Source organism: Indicator indicator, chromosome 26 (genome assembly GCF_027791375.1).
Source record: "Indicator indicator isolate 239-I01 chromosome 26, UM_Iind_1.1, whole genome shotgun sequence".
NCBI classification, from domain to species: Eukaryota; Metazoa; Chordata; class Aves; order Piciformes; family Indicatoridae; genus Indicator; species Indicator indicator.
The window spans coordinates 913,387-931,452 of NC_072035.1; the positions used below are offsets into that span (position 1 = coordinate 913,387).

The window sequence follows — 18,066 nt, forward strand, 5'->3', positions numbered from 1 at the left end:
CTGCCTTGGGGGTGCAAAGGCTGCCACAGCCTGCAACAAGCCTCAGCCTTGCCTTGCATGTTTTAGTGATGGGCTGAGTGGAGCTGGCTAGAGCCAGGCATCTGTTTTCCTTCAGCAGCTGCACACCAAGTCTGCAGCCTGACCATAGCTGGAGCAGAGCTTAATGCCAAAAGTGTTCCTAAGCCCTTAATCATGCCTCTGGAAGGCAGTTTGCTGAACTCTTCTGCTTTGATCACATCCCTCACCTCAGCTACCAGTCCCTGGCTGCATTGGTTCTAGGTGGCAGAAGCTGTCACAGCACCAGGCATCATCTGCAGCTCATTCCAGGACCACATGGCCTACCTAGCCTGGATGCTGGCTGTAGCAAGAGCTGTGGGTGTTTCTAGTTAGCCCAGCTGAGCTTAGAGCTCACCAAAAAGCAACCAAGAAGTGGCTGGAGGCAGGCAGTACAGCTCTGGCTTCAGGGCAGCCTTCAGCACCTCCCTGGCTGTAACCCCTCATGTTTCACTGGCAGACAAAACCAAGCCACCAAGCCTCCAACTGCCTTTATTTCTGACCTCCCCTGGGGTAAAGCACACCTTCCACCTTGCCAGTGCAGCAGTGTCACAGCAACTTCCCACCACAGAGCCATGGAAACATTACCTCTAGCCCAGCCCTCACTGCCACGTCATTTGCTACTAACATTGCAAGGCAGCCCAAATAAGCAGCTTTAACCCCACCACAGCTTAATTTGCAATGCAGACAGGAGGAGAGCACAGATCTCTCACCACAGCAGAGACTCCCAGGCCTGTAGGGTAAAGCTGCAGGACTGTACCTCCCTTGGCACCTCTGCTCTTGCCCTGCCATCTCCTCGCTTCTGCTGGAATTCGCTCGGGGCCAGAGCCTCCCAGCTGGGGCTGGCCCCATCCTTACTCACACCAACAAGAGAGCAATGATTTTTGTACTTGTAGATGGACTTCTGAAGCATCACTGCACAGGGGCTGCTTGGTTTTCTACTGAAGTCTTTAAATTATATTTTAAATAAAGTGTTTCCAAGCCTGGCTGGGGGAATTTCTCCTCTCTCAAGCTGTGGCACTCGTGTGGGAGCCAAGGGCCACGTAGGTTCTGCCAGCAGTAACTTCTCTCTCACAGCTTTGATTTGGCAATTCCCTGTAGCCCTTCCAGAGGCTGGATGATTGCCAGAAGAAAACTGTGGTGATGTTAGATTAAAGGAGAAAGAAGTGAACCCTCCAGTCCATAATCAGCTGGCACTGGTCCTCAGCATGTCCTGCTTGCTAGAGCCTGCACTGTGTCAGGCAGCTCACAGCAAGAGATTGCTCAGCAGGGGGGAGAGGTAGTTGTGCTCAGAAGCAGGAGGAAGGCTTTTCTTGCAGCTGAAAGGATCAGACAAGCTGAATGGCCTGCAGTGTCCATCAGGAGGGTGTGCAGCATGAACCACTGCCTGCTCTGCCTGGTGCCAGGAAGACAGCTTGGGTGTAGTGTGAGTAGTGGAAGGTGGCATCAGAGCAGCTGGCAGAAGCCCTCTGTACAGACAGATGTGTCCAGGTGACTGCAGCATGCAGAGACAGCCAGGCCCTCTCCTTGGAGATATTCAGAGTAAGGCTGGACAGGGCTCTGAGCAGGAGCCCTAGTGGAGGATGTCCCTGCTGACTGCAGCGGGGGGGCTGGGTTAGATGACCTTTGGAGATGCCTTCACACACAACCCATTCTGTGATTCTATCCACAGCTTGCTTGTTTGTTTCCAATGCAGGCTGCAATGCAAGCCTTAGCCCACTTGTCACAAACCCTCAGTTTGTGCTCAATCAGGGCTCCCAATCCATTTCTGCAGAGTCAAGAATTCAAATGCAGCCAAAAAAAAAAAAACCCTTAGTTTTCACCAGGAGGTTTTTTTAGCTGTGGCAAAATCGGAGCTTGCCACAAGGGAAGTTTTTGTAACCAAGGTTACAAACAATAGGGGAGTTTTTCTGACTAGCTGGAGGAAGTTGAGGAAGGTGAATAAGACCCAGAGCCACGCTGGAGCTGTTGGAAGCAGCCCAGTTGCTCAGACTGGGGTCAGAGGGCAGGTTTGCCCAGCAGCCATTTCCCAGAACATGGGCACCTTCCTCTTTCAGAGCACAGCCCTGGCTAGTTCAGGCTCCCTGTGGTGGAACTCTGACTCACTGTAGGCTAAAATTCCATTAAGCTTCCTTTGCTGAGCAGTAATTGCGTTTATTTGTCAGCTCACACATGGCCCAGGCAGAGCTCAGCCAGTCTTAAGTGCAAAGGGCCACAGAGTTCTGAGAAACAGCAGCTGCTCCACACAGAGGTTTGTAGCCAAGCTTCCTAAACCCTCCTGCAAGCAGCAGCCTGCCCCCGAGGGGCACCTCCTGGGGAACTGCAAGAACCAGGAAAGCCCAAGGCTCAGTTCAGCAACAAAAGGATGCAGGTTTGGTCCCCAAACCAGTCTCACTCCTGGAGAACACAGAGGCTCTGGGTTATTCAGCTGAACCTCACACACCATCAGCAGGGGCAGCTCAGGAAACGGGCACAGAGCACATCCCAGGCACCCTCTGGGAAAAGCTTCTCATTCAGTGCAGCTGTATCAAAGCTGGGACTCTCTGATTTAAGCATGAAGCTAGCCTTGGCTTTATTCCTTGAAACCAGGCTCCCCCCAGTTCCAGGAACTACTGGGGAAGAATGCCTGATGCCTACAGCCTCAGCCTTTCCTTTTCTCCGTGGGGCAGTGTGTATTTCAAGGAAGAGGGGAGGAAGCATCAGCCAGCCAAAGACATCAACTCAGGTTTATCTGCTGTGATGCATGAATCCCTGTGGCAGGTGAGCCCCAACAGGCCTCATGCATAGGGCACAGACACTCCTGGCTGCTCCATCTCAGCTGTCTGAGAGCTCATCGATTGTCTGAGCCATGGTAACTTACCTCCAAACCAGAGCAGCTGCAGCAAGCCCTTTCTAGAGCTCTTTCCTCAGCCTCTGGTATTTCAGACCTGCAGGATGACATGGGACAAAGCAAACTGGGGGAAAAAACAAGCTTGTGTTTAATATTTCATTAATGTGGATTTGGTTGTTTTTTTTTCACTCACAGGCATGAAGAAAAGAACCAGAGTCTGTGGAGAGCTCCCTTCACGCAGGCTCTCCCCAGCCCTTTGCAGAGTAGCAGTTGTGCAGGCAAGAGAAACTGAGTGACTCCATATTTATTGATTTCAGTTGTGCTCAGAGTTTTACAGGTAGCATCTTCCCTTTAGACCTTCTCAACAGAAATATAAAAAAAAAAAAAGTCTGAAGCCGTTTCCCACCCTCCCCCTCCCCACAACCCCCGAAGTGAAAAGCAGAAACAGAGTGGAGAGCGTGTGAAGGCTTAGCCCAGGCTGGAGCTGGGCTGCCTGCTGTGGCACAGACCTAAGAGTGGGTAGCTCAGAACCCCCAGTCCCCGGAGTCCCATACCTCCCATCAACTCAACAGGAAACAAATGTCTTCTCCAGCAAGGGACAGGCACGTTCCCGGCAGCTGACGCCGTGCAGGAGAAGCACTTCCTGCAGCTGGAGCCAGATGGAGCTGCTTCAGAAACTTTGGGTGCCCCGGCTGTCTTCATGGGATGGAGAGGAGGCAGGTAACGAACTCTTCCAGGCAGAAGAGACTCTTCAAGTAAGCACAGCACGCCCTGCTGGACCTGCCTGTCTCAGACTGCTGCGGGACACGGCGGCCGTGGCTGGGAAGAGCTGTGCCAGCTCTGGTCATAGAACCACAGGTAAACTCGTTCTCTTTCCTGTGAGAAGTCCCTGAGTTGCAGACCTAAAGGATCTTCCCCCTGAACACACCTCAGTGCCACCAGAGCCCTGACAGAAGGAGCTGGGCCATGTCAGTAGCCTGCAGGGTAGCCTCCTTTGCGGGAGTCGGAGGCTGCAGCCCAGCCTTGGTCGGTCCGGAGGATAGCCTGCACCACGGCCCCGCTGCTCACCCGGCTCGTGTCGTGCCTCCTCTTCCTCAGCTCCTCCTCTACATCCTGCAAGGCAGAAGGCAGTGAGGGCAGGAGGGGAGAGAGGCCTCCCCTGTGCTGCAGTTTGTGACCTGCATCCCCTGTGACTGCTCCAGTGCTGAGTGCCTGTGTCAGGTGAGTCTAATCCTACACCCTGCTGCTTCTCTCCCTGTGCTTCCTGGGGTGCTCTGCTTTTGAAGAGGTGGAACTTGAGGTGGTGCTCAGCACGGGCTGCCAATACTGCTTCTGGTCACTGAGCATTTTGCCTCAGATCACAGGATATTAGGGCTTGGAAGGGACCTTCAAAGATCATGGAGTCCAATACCCCTGCCAGAGGAAGACCACAGAATCCAGCACAGGTCACACAGGAACACATGCAGGCAGGTCTTGAGTATCTCCAGAGAGGGAGACTCCACAGCCCCCCTGAGCAGCCTGTTCCAGGGCTCTGTCACCCTCACAGGGAAAAAAATTCTTCCTCCTGTTTCCATGGAACTTCCTATGCCTCAGCTTCCACCACTGCCCCTTGTGCTGGCATTGGGCATCACCCAGCAGAGCCTGGCTCCATCCTCTGGGCACTCACCCTGCACATCTTTATCAACACAAATGAGGGCACCCCTCAGGCTCTTCCTCTCAAAGTTAGAGCCCCAGCTCCTTCAGGCTCTCCTCAAGAGGAAGATGTTCCATTCCTTTAGTCACCCTTGTGGCTCTGTGCTGGACTCTCTCTAGTAGCTCCCTGTCCCTCTCAAACTGAGGGGCCCAGAACTGGACACAGTATTCCAGATGTGGCCTCACCAGGGCAGGGTAGAGGGGAAGGCAAACCTCTCTCAACCTACTAACCACAGCCCTTCCAACCCACCCCAGGATGCTGGGTGGTGTGGGTCCTGATGTGGTTTGCTGTTTTGGAAGTCCTTTGAACCAAAGAACATGGCTGGAAGATGCAGACCCTCGGTTCCAGGTGTAGGCATCTCTTGCCTGCACCAGGCTTTAAACCCATGGGACTGAGCCTAATGGTACACTTGGAACAGCTCCTTATGACCCTGCATTTGACCTGTGCCAGCTTTAAGCCCCTAGGAGCTTCATGCTTTCCCAGCTCACCCCCGACACCCTGGGTGGACAAACCTTCTCCATTTGCAGCTCAAGCTCTGTGACATTGGGGAACAGCTGGTCATGGAATCTGGGCTCTTCCACTGCTTTCTTCACATCGTAGCCAAACCAGATGGAGTTCATGATAGTCTGAGACAGGCAAAAAAGCCTTAGTTAGGTCCTTGCCTTCAGAGAGGCCTGATTCTTGTAGCAACACAGGCAGGGATGTGTGAGGATGTTCACCAGAGCACACAGAAGGTGTAAGTGGTGCTCCAGCTGCCCCTCTGTTGCCCAAGCAAAATGCAGCTACAGTGAAGCAGATTGGACATGCCCAGGAGGATTCCAGAAAAGAGAGGCCATGAGTCATAGAAGTAATGCAGAAAAAGGATCAGATCCTCTGGTTACTGTGGCTGCTGGGTTTATGCTGCAGCAATGAAGCTGCTGCATGAAGCTTCATTAAGCTCCAGCACCCAGCAGTCACCCAGCTCCAGCTTCCTGCTGCTGTCAAGCAGGTTCCCTAAGCCTGGCTCACCTCTGCAGGCTTCAATTGCAGGTTGGAGACTCTGGCAAGAGCAAATTGCCTCAGGACTTAGAAAAGTGCTTGTAGTGGTTTTTGTGGGACTTTGCCTCAGCAGAAAGCAGGATCCAGCCTGGTACTCTGAGGGGCTGTGTGCTGGCACAGCTGCCAGCTTTCTCCTGCAGTCACCTTTGGAGTGGCTGCCTGTCAGAGGGCCTGGCACCATGCCTGGGCTGAGCTCTGATTTCTAGCTCCCCTGGGTGACTTCCATGCAAAGCTTAGAATGTTGGATAGGAATGGCTCTAAACCAGATAAAGAGACCAGATCATGGAGATCCAGAGAGCAGAGGCTAAAGCTAAACTGACATCACAAATCTCCACAGAGGGTAAGAGCAACTTGCCAAAGGAAAAATCCCAGAGTCACTGAAGGAAATAATTTAATACAAGACCCTTTTAGCTCTGTCAGGAGCTGGTGTTTGGGGTCTGGCCCTCAGAAGGGAACCACAGCTATGGTCACATCACAGGTGGAGCCTTGAGCCCCCAGCACTGCCTCTCTCCCACCCTGTTTTGCCTCAGTCTTCTCTCCACTTTGCCCAGACCATCACATACCAGTGCTGTTGCTGTGGTTATCTTAGTTCCTCCAGAAGCACCAACCACCATCCTGACCTTCTTTTCTTTATCCACCAAGATGGAGGGGCACATAGAGGACATTGGCTGTTTGCCTGTGGGGCACACAGATACAACAGAGGCTCAGCTGCCCACCTGCAGCTTTACAGACTGCCCTCTCCTGCTTCCTGTCTAAACCCAGAGCCTCAATATCCACCTTCCTGTCTCAGCTCACAGGGCTTGTTCAGCCCTTGGCAGCTCCACTCTCCTCTGTGCCCATCTCCTCGCTCCTGGAGTACAAAGCTTAGTGCAGGTGCCTTGTGCAGAGGCTGCAGGTGCCTTCCTCCACAGCCCTGTGCCAGCTGGGGCTGTCTGGGATGCAGCTGCCTCCTGTACACACCATGAGACTTCCCTTCCAGTCCTTTTACCTCCCTGTCCTTCTCCAAAGTGTGGGCTGCAGGAGGGCAGCAGAATCCCAGCTTCCTCCACTGAGATGGGTCTGCAGAAAACAGTGGTGGAGCAGGCAGGGAGCCTGGGCCAGGTGCCTGAACTGGGTCAAGCCAGAGCTGTCCCCCCAAGGCAGCACAAGGAGAAGGCTGGGCAGTGCTGCCCAACATCTTGCAGTCAGCTCCTGCTGCTGCCTTCCACCCTCTTAAATCAGTTCAAGGAAATCTTTGCAGCCCCAGGTAATTTCATCTGGCAGGTGCAGAGCTCCCTGGGGAAGGATTCCTGGTTCTTGGAAGGAGGCTTGGATGCACAAGAGCTTTTCTTTAGACAGCCTCTTCTCCTCCAGTGTGCCCCAGGGGCAGCTGGTTGCATGCCTTTGGCAGAGGTGCCAGGTGAGAGGCTTTCACCCTGTCCTCTGCAGAAAGCCCCAGGTCTGTGCCTGACTGCAGATGTGCTGCAGCTACCCTGCAGCCAGCACCATGTCAGTAGTGACAGGCTGAGTCAGGAAGGTGATTTACAGCTACCTGGTGCAATGAAATTTGCTGGAGAAGGAGGGATCCCAAAGCCATTGATTATGTAAGGTGAGCTGAAGTCATCCATCTCATCGTTGAAGAGGATCCCGCTAACCGTGGATCGCACATCCGAGCCAAAGCTGGACACAAAGAAGGTGGTGCAGATTGTCACAACCAGAGCACAGCCAGGGAGAGCTGCGTGGCAAACCTGGGAAGTGGCTGGAGCAGCTCCCCACTCCCTCCTGTTGTAGGAACGTTCTGTCAGCCTTTGGGGGAAGGAAGCAGTTTGTACCACGAGCACACAGCCACACCAAAGAGGAAAGGCAGCGCAGAGCCTTGCCACAGGGCTCCCCTGCAAGGACCCCATGGGCACCACCAGCTAAGTACAACCAGTTCCCCTCCAGTCTGGCAGCACTGGCTCAGAGGCAGCCTGGCAGCACTGGCTCAGAGGCAGCCTGGCACATGTGGGAACTGGGGGTTGCTGAGGTGTGTCAAGGTGGAGAAAAGAACCTTCCACCCCCAGCCTCAAGCACACAGACATGGAACACTTCCTGACAGCACTCACAGCCAAACCCTGCACTTCCAGGCCAGCTGCAGTAACTCAGATCCCTTCCAGGGGCCTGGGAAATCAAGAGCCAGGAGCAACAGCCCTGCTGGTGACAAGCCCCAGACCCAGTGAACGTTTCCTTGTGGGTGAACCCAGCCTGAAGGAGCACACATCCTGCCTCCTGCCCCAACCACCCAGGACCCAGCCTTCAGCACCCAGCTGCAAGCTCAGCAAGGGAAGTGTCCAGCAACAGCTCTACCCATCTGTGGTAGCTTGAGGCTGTGCCTAGGAAAATTTCCCACAGATTGAGTAGAAAAGTGGTAGAATGTAAGTGAATTACCATTGGGTGTAAAAGGGAAAATAATGATGAGGTCTAAATAATCCCAGGGGGTCTGAATAACTTACACAGAGTTAGTTTTGTACACTAACTCTTGTTCTGTTCTGCTTCTTTTGCTCTAGCAGACAGCAGCTGGTTGCTTCTCACCTTAGCTGCATTGCTTTGTTGTGGCTAAGGACCCACAAGCTACTCTCTGCTTTTCTCCTCTTTTTTCCCCCCCTTGTTCTGGAGGAGGGGAGAGGGGGAAGCTGTTGCTAACATCCTGGTTTTGTCCAGAGGGGGTTCTTGTGTTGTTTAGAAATTGTAAATGTGTGTAACTGTTGTATATCTTGTACATACTCATTGCATTTCACATTTCTAGATTGCAGTTTTGCTTGCAACTACAGCTTCATTTGCTTCCATCTGAGCTGCTCTGGCAATTTTATTTTGGGGGGGGTAATTTCAACCCACCACACCATTATTTATTAAACAGTAATAAATGTTTAATGCATGTTTATAAATATCTGAGGGCTGGGTGTGTCCAGCAGATCCAGGGAGGTTCTCCTCCCCCTCTACTCTGCCCTGCTGAGACCTCACCTGGACTATTGCATCCAGCTCTGAGCTCCCCAGCTCAAGAGGGACAGGGATCTGCTGGAGAGAGTCCAAGGGAGGGCTGCAAGGATGCTGAAGGGACTGGAGCACTGCCTTGGTGAGGAGAGGCTGAGAGCTCTGGGGGTGGTTAGTGTGGAGAGGAGAAGGCTGAGAGGGATCTGATCAATGTCTATCAATAACTGAGGGCTGGGGGGCAAGAGGGAGGGGCCAGGCTCTGCTCACCTGCACCCTGGAATAGGACAAGGGGCAATGGATAGAAACTCCAGCACAGGAGGTTCCACCTCAACATGAGGAGGAACTTCTGCACTGTGAGGGTCCCAAAGCCCTGGAGCAGGCTGCCCAGAGGAGTTGTGGAGTCTCCTTCTCTGGAGAATTTCCAGCCCTGCCTGGATGTGTTCCTGTGTGACCTGTGTTGGATTCTATGGTCCTGCTCTGTCAGGGGCTTGGATTGGATGATCTCTGGAGGTCCCTTCCCACCCCTCACATCCTGTCAGCTGTGATCCCTGCCCCACTGCGGGAGGCGAGAGCCCAGGGGTGGTTTGTACCAACACAGAACCACCGCTGGGGAAGATGGCAAAGGGCCTGAGAGGGAAGTAAGGTCTGAGGTCATACTATTGGTTGATGGTGCTGGTGGCGGACACGGCGCTGCCATCATCAGCCACGACGGAGAGGTGGGAAGTACCGGCAGAGTCTCCAGTGTAGTAGACTGGCTCGTAGTAGTCGACCGGGTGGGAGCTGCTGTCTGTGATCTTCCCCCGCAGGCTGGATGCGAAGAACTCCGACGTCATGTTCCTGAGGGCCTGTCCGGAGAGAGCCAAAGCAGCCACTCAGCTGAGGTTAAGCTGAAGAGGGTCCTCTAGGGCTGGAGCACCTCTGTCTCTTGCGACAGTTCTGGGCTCCCCAGTCCAGGAGGGACAGGGATCTGCTGGAGAGAGTCCAAGGGAGGGCTGCAAGGATGCTGAAGGGACTGGAGCAGTGCCTGGGGAGGAGAGGCTGAGAGCCCTGGGGGTGGTTAGTGTGGAGAGGAGAAGGCTGAGAGGGATCTGATCAATGTCTATCAATAGCTGAGGGCTGGGGGGCAAGAGGGAGGGGCCAGGCTCTGCTCAGTTGCACTCTGGGATAGGACAAGGGGCAATGGATGGAAACTCCAGCACAGGAGGTTCCACCTCAACATGAGGAGGAACTTCTGCACTGTGAAGTTCCCAGAGCCCTGGAGCAGGCTGCCCAGAGAGGTTGTGGAGTCTCCTTCTCTGGAGCCTTTTCAGACCCATCTGGATGTGTTCCTGTGTGACCTGTGCTGGATTTTATGGTCCTGCTCTGGCAGGGGGATGGACTTGATGCAGTGTAGGCAAGCAGCATTATGCCTGCTTCAAAGAGGAGAGAGGGAAGAGAAGGAGAAGGGGAGAGGGGGATCATCTCAAGAGGGCTAGACCAAGGCAAGCTCTGACCATTGCCCTGTAAGTTGTAAATTTGTGTCCTGCTCAGATCCTGCTGCTCTTGGACAGTCAGGATGAAAAGCACCAAGTGTGAAGCTGGGAGAAGCAGGATTCCTGCCTCACCCTCTCCCATCCTTTGGTCCATTTACTATAGGCAGGAGTGTGGTTAGAGAACCACAAGGATGTTGGGAATGTCATCCAGTGAGTAAAGCTTCCAACACTATGAAAACAAGGAGAGGGTAGCCCTAAATATACCTCCTGGTTGCATTGAGGATTTTGCTTTCCCTTGCACCAGGAAGGTCTCCTCCATTTCTATGTCTCAGAGCTCAGCCATGAGCCACAGAGCACTTCAGGGTTTGATTCGGGGACACTTCTGTGCCTGTCACTAGCAGGTGGCACAGAGCATCTCTGGCAAAGTTCACTCCTAAAAACCCTCTTGAAGGCAAGCTGCAGCCAGCCCTGGTGTGTCAGAAAGCAAAGGCTTGGGCCAGGTACCTCTGTGATGTCGACAAATTTGGGGTCTCCCAGTAAGGTCCTCTTGGCGTAGGCAAACCGAAAGGCCTCCACGATGCGGTGGTAGGTCAGACCTTTCCCCTCCACGCTTCGGATGCTCTCAGCAGAGAAATTGTATCCTGGCAACAGGAGACAAAAGGTAGTGGCCACCAAGGGAAGCAGAGGGTCACTGGGCTGCTGAAAAACCCTCTGGCAAATAGCAGGACCTTGAACCCCAGCCTCCAGAGAGGTGCAGTCCCTGGGACTGTCCCAGTCTCTGTGTGGAGAACTCAGGAGCTCTGGCAGTGCTGAGCTCCTGCTGAGCACCAGCAGGACTTGTCCTTGCAGAAATGTTTTTCCAAAGAAGCCTCAAGTACAAAGTCAGCCTCCACCCAGGCAGGGACCATGGAAGTGCCCCAGTCAGGAGCAGACTTTCTCTCTCACACTGGTATTGCAGGTAGGAAGGAGAGATCCGCGGGTTTACAGCAGAGATCCGCTGGTTTACCGCAGAGATCCGCGGGTTTACAGCAGAAGGGGAAAGTTTCAGCACCTGTGACCCCTCCTGGGCTCTCAGCCTTCTCACCTCGCTGGAGGGCTGTCCAGGGAGGCCCAGCTCTCACCGCTGAGGGGCACTGCCTGGAGCTGCCCAGCCCCTGCTGCCCAGGGGCGCTCACCTTTCAGGATGTTGAAGATGAGGGCGAGCACCGGGCCGCTCAGGGGGGCACTGGGGGTGTAGAGGGTGAACTCCCCAAGCGCGATCTGTATGGGGTCCTCGATGACTGTGGCGTTGTAGTCCCGCAGGTCTTCCAGGGTGACAATGCCCCCTGCAGAAGGGAAGCAAACTGCAGCTGTGGGTTCGTGTGGCAGCTGCTGGCGAGAGGGGGTACTGTCCATCACCCTGCAGCACAGCACGGGCAGGGGGCACACAGACAGATCCATAGAGTTGTAAGGTGAGGAGGGCAGAGGTGGGTGCTCAGGAGGGGCAGTCGCTCCTTGACACAGCCAGCAGAGGCTTGGAGAGCCTAAGCTCAGAGCTGGGCTGATTTACAGCAGCCCCAAACCTGTGGATCCACCTCTGCTTCCAAAGGACACCAGCAGTGTCAGCTACCAAAATGTCCTCCAGGGTGCTCTTTGCAGGAGGAGGATGCAGCTGTTGGGTGCAGAAGCTCTGTGCTGCTGTGTGAGGCTGACTGCAGCTAGGCAATGCCAGCTGGGAAGGACAGCAGGGAGGCAATGCCAGCTGGGAAGGACAGCTCTGGGGAGGCCACACCTCAGCTGTTGTGTCCAGTTTGGGGCACCTCAATAAAAAATAGATGTGGAGGTGCTGGAGCCAGTGCAGAGGAGGGCAAGGAAGCTGTGAAGGGCCTGGAGAAGAAATCTGATGAAGAGCAACTGAAGGAACTTGGGAGGGTTAGTTTGGAAAAGAGGAGGCTGAGGGGAGACCTCATTGCTGTCTACGACTACCTGAAAGGACCTTGTGGAGAGGCTGCTGCTGGTCATTTCTCAGAGGTAATTAGAGACAGAACAAGAAGGAATGGCCTCAAGCTATGCCTGGTAGGTTCAGACTGGATGTTAGGAAAGATTTTTCCCAGCAAGAGTGGTGAGGGATTGGAATGTGCTGCCCAGGGAGGTGGTGGAGTCCCCAAGCCTGGAGGTGTTTAAAGGTGGTTCGGATGTGGTGCTTGGGGATGTGGTTTAGGGGTGATCCTGGTCGAGCAGGGCTCTGGGTTGGAGTTGGTGATCCTGAGGGTCTGTTCCGACCTGAATGTGCCTGTGATTCTGTGACACGACACTGCCACCATCTAGCGGCACCGAGAGACTAACGGAGCCGAGACCACAGCACCCTGCGTGTGCTGCTCTAGGTAGAAACTTGCTGGAACAGCAGCATCGACTAAGCTGTGCCTAGCAGCACCCAAGCTTGCTAGGCTGCAGGGTACAGACATGCATGGACAATACATCTGAAGATAGAGCTGTGTCTGACCGGGTCTCAGATGCATCCATTGCAGTGCTAATGCCTTCTCCTGGCTGGCCTCTTGCCACAGCTGCCAGAGGCAGCATTGCCAGCAGCAGGCTCTAGCTGCTTCCAAGGCTGCTGCAGGTGGGTGGCTGCTGTGTGGGTGCTCAGCTGCAGCCGTGGGGTCACTCAAGCTGTGCTGGGCAGGGTCACAGGATCAGGATCACAGGATGTTAGGGGTTGGAAGGGACCTCTGGAGACTGAGTCCAACCCCATAGAATCCAGCACAGGTCACACAGGAATGCATCCAGACAGGGCTGGAAAGGCTCCAGAGAAGGAGACTCCACAACCTCTCTGGGCAGCCTGCTCCAGGGCTCTGGGACCCTCACAGTGCAGAAGTTCTTCCTCCTGTTGAGGAGGAACCTCCTGTGCTGGAGTTTCTATCCATTGCCCCTTGTCCTATTCCAGGGTGCAACTGAGCAGAGCCTGGCCCCTCCCTCTTGCCCCCCAGCCCTCAGCTATTGATAGACATTGATCAGATCCCTCTCAGCCTTCTCCTCTCCACACTAACCACCCCCAGGGCTCTCAGCCTCTCCTCCCCAGGCACTGCTCCAGTCCCTTCAGCATCCTTGCAGCCCTCCCTTGGACTCTCTCCAGCAGATCCCTGTCCCTCTTGAGCTGGGGAGCCCAGAGCTGGCTGCAATATTGCAGGTGAGGTCTCAGCAGGTCAGAGTAGAGGGGCAAGAGAACCTCCCTCAGTCGAGTCTTGGTTCTCACCTGCGCTGCGGATATCCTCCACGATCTGCTCAGCCAGGCTCCCTGTGTAGAAGGCATCAGCTCCTTCCAGGGCTATGGTCTCGTAGGTGTTGGCCAGTTTGGGCATCTTGATAATGTCTCCCTCATGCAGAATTTTCCCTTCTCTGCAGAACACTTCACTGGCAGAGAAAGACTGAGAAGGTCAGGTCTGAGGCAAGCTCCAGGGCCCCTGTGCTGTGCCAGGTGACACAGTGGTTCATTGCTCATGCCACAGGCTGCTTGGAGAGAGAGCTGCTGCCTGAGCCGTGCCCCAGCACTCCTGGGGTCTTGCACTGGGGCACAAAAGTGAGCAGTGGTTTCTGACCTGAAGTTCCACATTGCTCAGAGTGTGCTCAGGGAAGCCTGCAGCAGGGAGTGCTGTGTCATGGAGGCAGCCACCCTCCCTGCCCAAGGGGCCAACAATTGCCTCAGGATGCCCAGGAGTGGCCACAGTCCCTGAACTGAAGCAGTTCAGGGCACAGACTGTGATGCTATGAGGCTCAAAGCTTCCACTGAGTCCAGGACAATGAGCTTCTATCCCTGTTTCTCAGAGCACTTCAAGGTAGGCAGTTTGCTCTCTAGCTGCCCCATCACAGATCATGAATGTGGACCTGCCAGATGGAAGTACAGGAGATAGGCTCAGACTGGACTGGAAACAAACCCACAGCTGGCAGAGATTTTAAGGATGAGAGAGGATTAAGCATGACCTCAAGCAGGGTTGGACATAGACATGAAGGGTTTGACTGCAAGAAGTGGTGGAGGAGCATTTAAAACCCTTCCTGTTCATAGTCATTGCCAAAAGTGGATGGCCAGAGGTACTGCTTGAGGACAAGAAATGCCCCCAAGTCCCACTGCCTGACAGATGAGATGCTCAAGGAGGCTGCAATTGCCCCAGATGCAAGTAAGATCAGCTCGGGGCACTGACAGCCTGAGGGAGTGCATTGCCATCAGACTGGGCATCCCAGCAGGTGCTCTCATTCCACCCTGCTCAGGCAAAAGGACTTCAAGAGCAGAACTTATCTCCTTTGAAGGTCAGGACTGAACATTCCTAACATTGGCCACATGATTTAGCAGCTTCAGGTGGGTAGGACAACATCAGCAGGCTGGGCACAGAGAGTGCCCGGAGGGGAGGCACACTGCTCACAGGCACTGCCTGCCACAACACAGACTCCTCACCTAGGATGGGCCCTGCTCTACCTACCACAGCGAGGCCTTGCTTTCTATTGCCTCCTCTTTTGATTTGATGGCTGCTGCCAGGCCTTTCCCAATAGGGAATCCTTCTTTGGCCAACTTGATGCTGGGCAGAAACAGGTCCTTCCATGCCAGCTTGCCATGGCGTTTGTGAGCCAGCTCATACCCACGGATTTCTCCTGGAACAGCAATGGACAGTCCCCCTGGAGCAGATAAGGAATGGATTAATCTTCCATGGCATGAAAGAAAGTGATGAATTGAGGAGGAGGAGGTAGAGCAGGCTTCTGTCCCAGCCCTGTTTCAGGCAGGGATTGTGTTAGTTATGACCCAGCCAGCTCATGCATAGGATGCTAACAGAATTATTGTCTGCCTGCCTTTTCTGGACTGTTGGAACACCTCTGTCCTCTGGCTGCTAGCTCAAGCTTTTTGGTCTTTTCACCTCAGCAGGCTCTGTGCCAGAGAAGAGCTGCTCAGAACACAGAAGCTCTCATAGCTGCCTGCAGCTTGCAGTCCTGCAGGGGAGAGCAGGCTGCAGTAAGAGGGCACAGACTGTGGACAGAGTCAAGCAAATGCCTTAGGTGCAGCCTTGTGCTACAATGGCAGCAGCTTGGCTTCTACACTGCACAGTGACACAGCAGCTTGCTTCTGCCCTGCATTTATTGTCATTGCCCAGAAGTTCAACACACTTCTCAAACTCCCTCCACAGGAGGAACCAGGAAGAGAAGTAGTTCATGGTTCTGATTATGATAACAAAAAAATACTTCCCTGAAAGAAAATGACTTCTTCTCTGGATCCTAGGAATGAGCACAAAAGTTGAAGCCACCACAAATGGTATTTAGGGAGGACACTTGAATGGCTGAGAACTAAGGTGTTCCACAGAGATTCCTTCAAAGAGGAATCACAGAATTGTCAGGGCTGGAAGGGACCTCAAGGCTCATCCAGTTCCAACACCCCTGCCATGGGCAGGGACACCTCACACCAAGTCAGGTTGCCCAGAGCCACATCCAGCCTGGCCTTAAAAACCTCCAGGGGTGAGGCTTCCACCACCTCCCTGGGTAACTTGTTCCAGTGTCTCACCACCCTCATGGGGAAGAATTTTTTCCTAACATCCAACCTGAATATACCCATTTCTAGTTTTGTTCCATTGCCCCCATTCCTATCAGTACCTGACACCCTAAGAAGTCCCTCCCCAGCTTTCTTGTATGAAAGGAAAGATGGCAGGGATGGCACAGGTCACACTCAGTGCCTTGGATTTCTGAAGTGACAAGCAGGAAGTGCTGAGGTGAGCAACTAGTTTGAAGGACATTAGTTTTAGCTTCCTTGCCAGGATGGAGTCTGCAGGCTGTGCAAAGCAGAGGAAATTTCTCGCTGTAGATATGGAAGAACCCAGCCCTAAGAGACTGAGTCATGTCAGGAGCAGCTGAGGTTGGAGCTGTGGGAGCAGAGCAGCCTTTGCCATACCTTTCAGCGAGCTCTGGGTGTTGTTTCCAAACATGTCCTCCGCTGCATTTTTTGGAGCCACCTCTCTTGCATTAATGATTTCCACTTTTCCTTTAATGACAGAGCAAGGAAGATGATGTTTAGCTCTGGCCTCAGCACACAGGCATGGCCCCTGCTGAAGAAGTCTGGTCAATGTCAGCTGTTCTCCTGGCAATGATTGTGAGGCCAGCACGTTCCCCCAGGGGCTGTGAGGGGCAGTCCTTTACCTTCCTCAGGGAGGGGAAATTACCTGTGTTAGAGAAACAGTTCTCAGACTGTTCCAGACATGTATGGCCCTGTCCCTTACCTGTGCTGCTGTAGATGGTAAAGAAGAGGCCCCCTCCAATGCCCATGCTGTGAGCATTCATGAGTCCTACACAAAGCAGAGCTGCAATGGCAGCATCCACTGCTGATCCACCTTGTTGAAGGATGTCCCTGTGCAGCAGAAGAGAAGGTGACATGTTAGAGTGCCTCAGCTGCCTGTGAGCAGCAGGCTCATCTCCTCAGAGCAGCTGTGACACAGGCTCTCATGCATGCTTGTCAACACCCAGGCTACAGCTCCCTCAGAAGCAGGAAGTTTTGAGCTGCTGTCACCTTTGAGAACAGGTCCTGACAGCTTAGGTGCAGATCAGTCCTCATTCAGAGACACCTCCAAACTAGCTTGGAAACACAGAGAGGTGTCTGAGTGGGGCCAGGCATCCCAGACAGCCCTCACACTTGAGAAACAACCACTCTGAGGAGGCTGAAACCTGCAGCACCTTGCATCCACAGCTGCAGGGCAGCCTGAGGGATGGGTCCTAAAGGAGCTTGGAAAGCCTCTCTCGTTCCCCTTGGTCGTGCACCTAGGGAATCCTTGCCTGCCCTGCTGCCTTTGAGCAGCTGCAGCCACCCTGGTCAGGCATGGGGCAAGCTCAGGTCCTCCTGTGGCAAACTCTTTCTACAGGGCCATTGGAGATTATCTGTGCTGGGCAAAGGCCAGGCTGGCACATGGGCATCAGCCAAGGAGCAGTTTAGTCCTCAGCAAGAGCTGGCAGGGCAAAGGGCAAGTCACAGCACAAGGCCTGGGTACCTTCCAATGACAGAGCAGGGCCCTGCGTCCGTGGCCACTGCTGCCCTCCTGTAGATGTGGCTGTCCCCCGCGCCTGGGCGCAGCCCCAGCAGCAGCCCCAGCAGCAGGATGAGGCCCAGCAGGGCTGCGGTCAGCACCCCAGCCACCACGCAGCGCTTCTTCATCTTCCTGGGGGAGAGACAGGGGCATCAGCACCACCCAGGCACAACAGCAGCCCTTCCAGCCTCCTGCTGCCACCACTCTGTCACCTGCCTTCCTCCACAACCTCTGTCACCTCCCTCCATCCACAACCTGTGTCGCCTACCTCCATCCACAACCTGTGTCACTTCCCTTCATCCATAACTTGTGTCACCTCCCTTCATCCACAACCTGTCACCTATCTTCATCCACAACCTGTGTCACCTCCCTTCATCCACAACCTGTCACCTATCTTCATCCACAACCTGTGTCACCTCCCTTCATCCATAACTTGTGTCACCTCCCTTCATCCACAACCTGTGTCACCTCCCTTCATCCATAACTTGTGTCACCTCCCTTCATCCATAACTTGTGTCACCTACCTTCATCCATAACTTGTGTCACCTCCCTTCATCCATAACTTGTGTCACCTACCTTCATCCACAACCTGTGTCACCTCCCTCCATCCACAACCTGTGTCACCTCCCTTCATCCATAACTTGTGTCACCTCCCTTCATCCACAACCTGTGTCACCTCCCTTCATCCACAACCTGTCACCTATCTTCATCCACAACCTGTGTCACCTCCCTTCATCCATAACTTGTGTCACCTACCTTCATCCACAACCTGTGTCACCTCCCTTCATCCACAACCTGTGTCACCTCCCTTCATCCATAACTTGTGTCACCTCCCTTCATCTACAACCTGTGTCACCTCCCTTCATCCACAACCTGTGTCACCTACCTTCATCCACAACCTGTGTCACCTACCTTTACCCATAACTTGTGACATCTACGTTCTTCCATAACCTGTCACCCACCTTTTTCCCTATCCACTGTTTCCTGCTCACACAAAGGGCAGTT

The 18,066-nt window shown here is 54.0% G+C and overlaps 1 protein-coding gene across 1 annotated transcript; it reads right to left on the minus strand.

The window, feature by feature from the left end:
* Positions 1-3,853: 3,853 nt before the first annotated feature.
* Positions 3,854-17,189, minus strand: GGT1 (gamma-glutamyltransferase 1). Its single transcript, XM_054392739.1, has 12 exons — positions 17,026-17,189; positions 16,264-16,391; positions 15,939-16,028; positions 14,488-14,680; positions 13,269-13,426; positions 11,212-11,361; positions 10,541-10,677; positions 9,222-9,409; positions 7,147-7,274; positions 6,179-6,291; positions 5,090-5,203; positions 3,854-3,997 (listed from the first exon to the last, which is right to left on the minus strand). The coding sequence occupies exons 1-12, from the start codon at positions 17,187-17,189 to the stop codon at positions 3,854-3,856; spliced, it is 1,707 nt and encodes a 568-aa protein (XP_054248714.1).
* Between the last annotated feature and the right edge of the window lie 877 nt (positions 17,190-18,066).

Bases quoted from the DNA above. Each gene is read 5' to 3' on its own strand.
- GGT1 (XM_054392739.1), bottom strand. From the start codon at position 17,189: ATGAAGAAGCGCTGCGTGGTGGCTGGGGTGCTGACCGCAGCCCTGCTG. The intron at 6,292-7,146 runs GTAGCTGTAAAT...TGTGCCCCACAG, and splicing joins AGCAAATTTCATTGCACCAG to GCAAACAGCCAATGTCCTCT. The intron at 3,998-5,089 runs GTTTGTCCACCC...TCTGCCTTGCAG, and splicing joins TTGAGCTGCAAATGGAGAAG to GATGTAGAGGAGGAGCTGAG.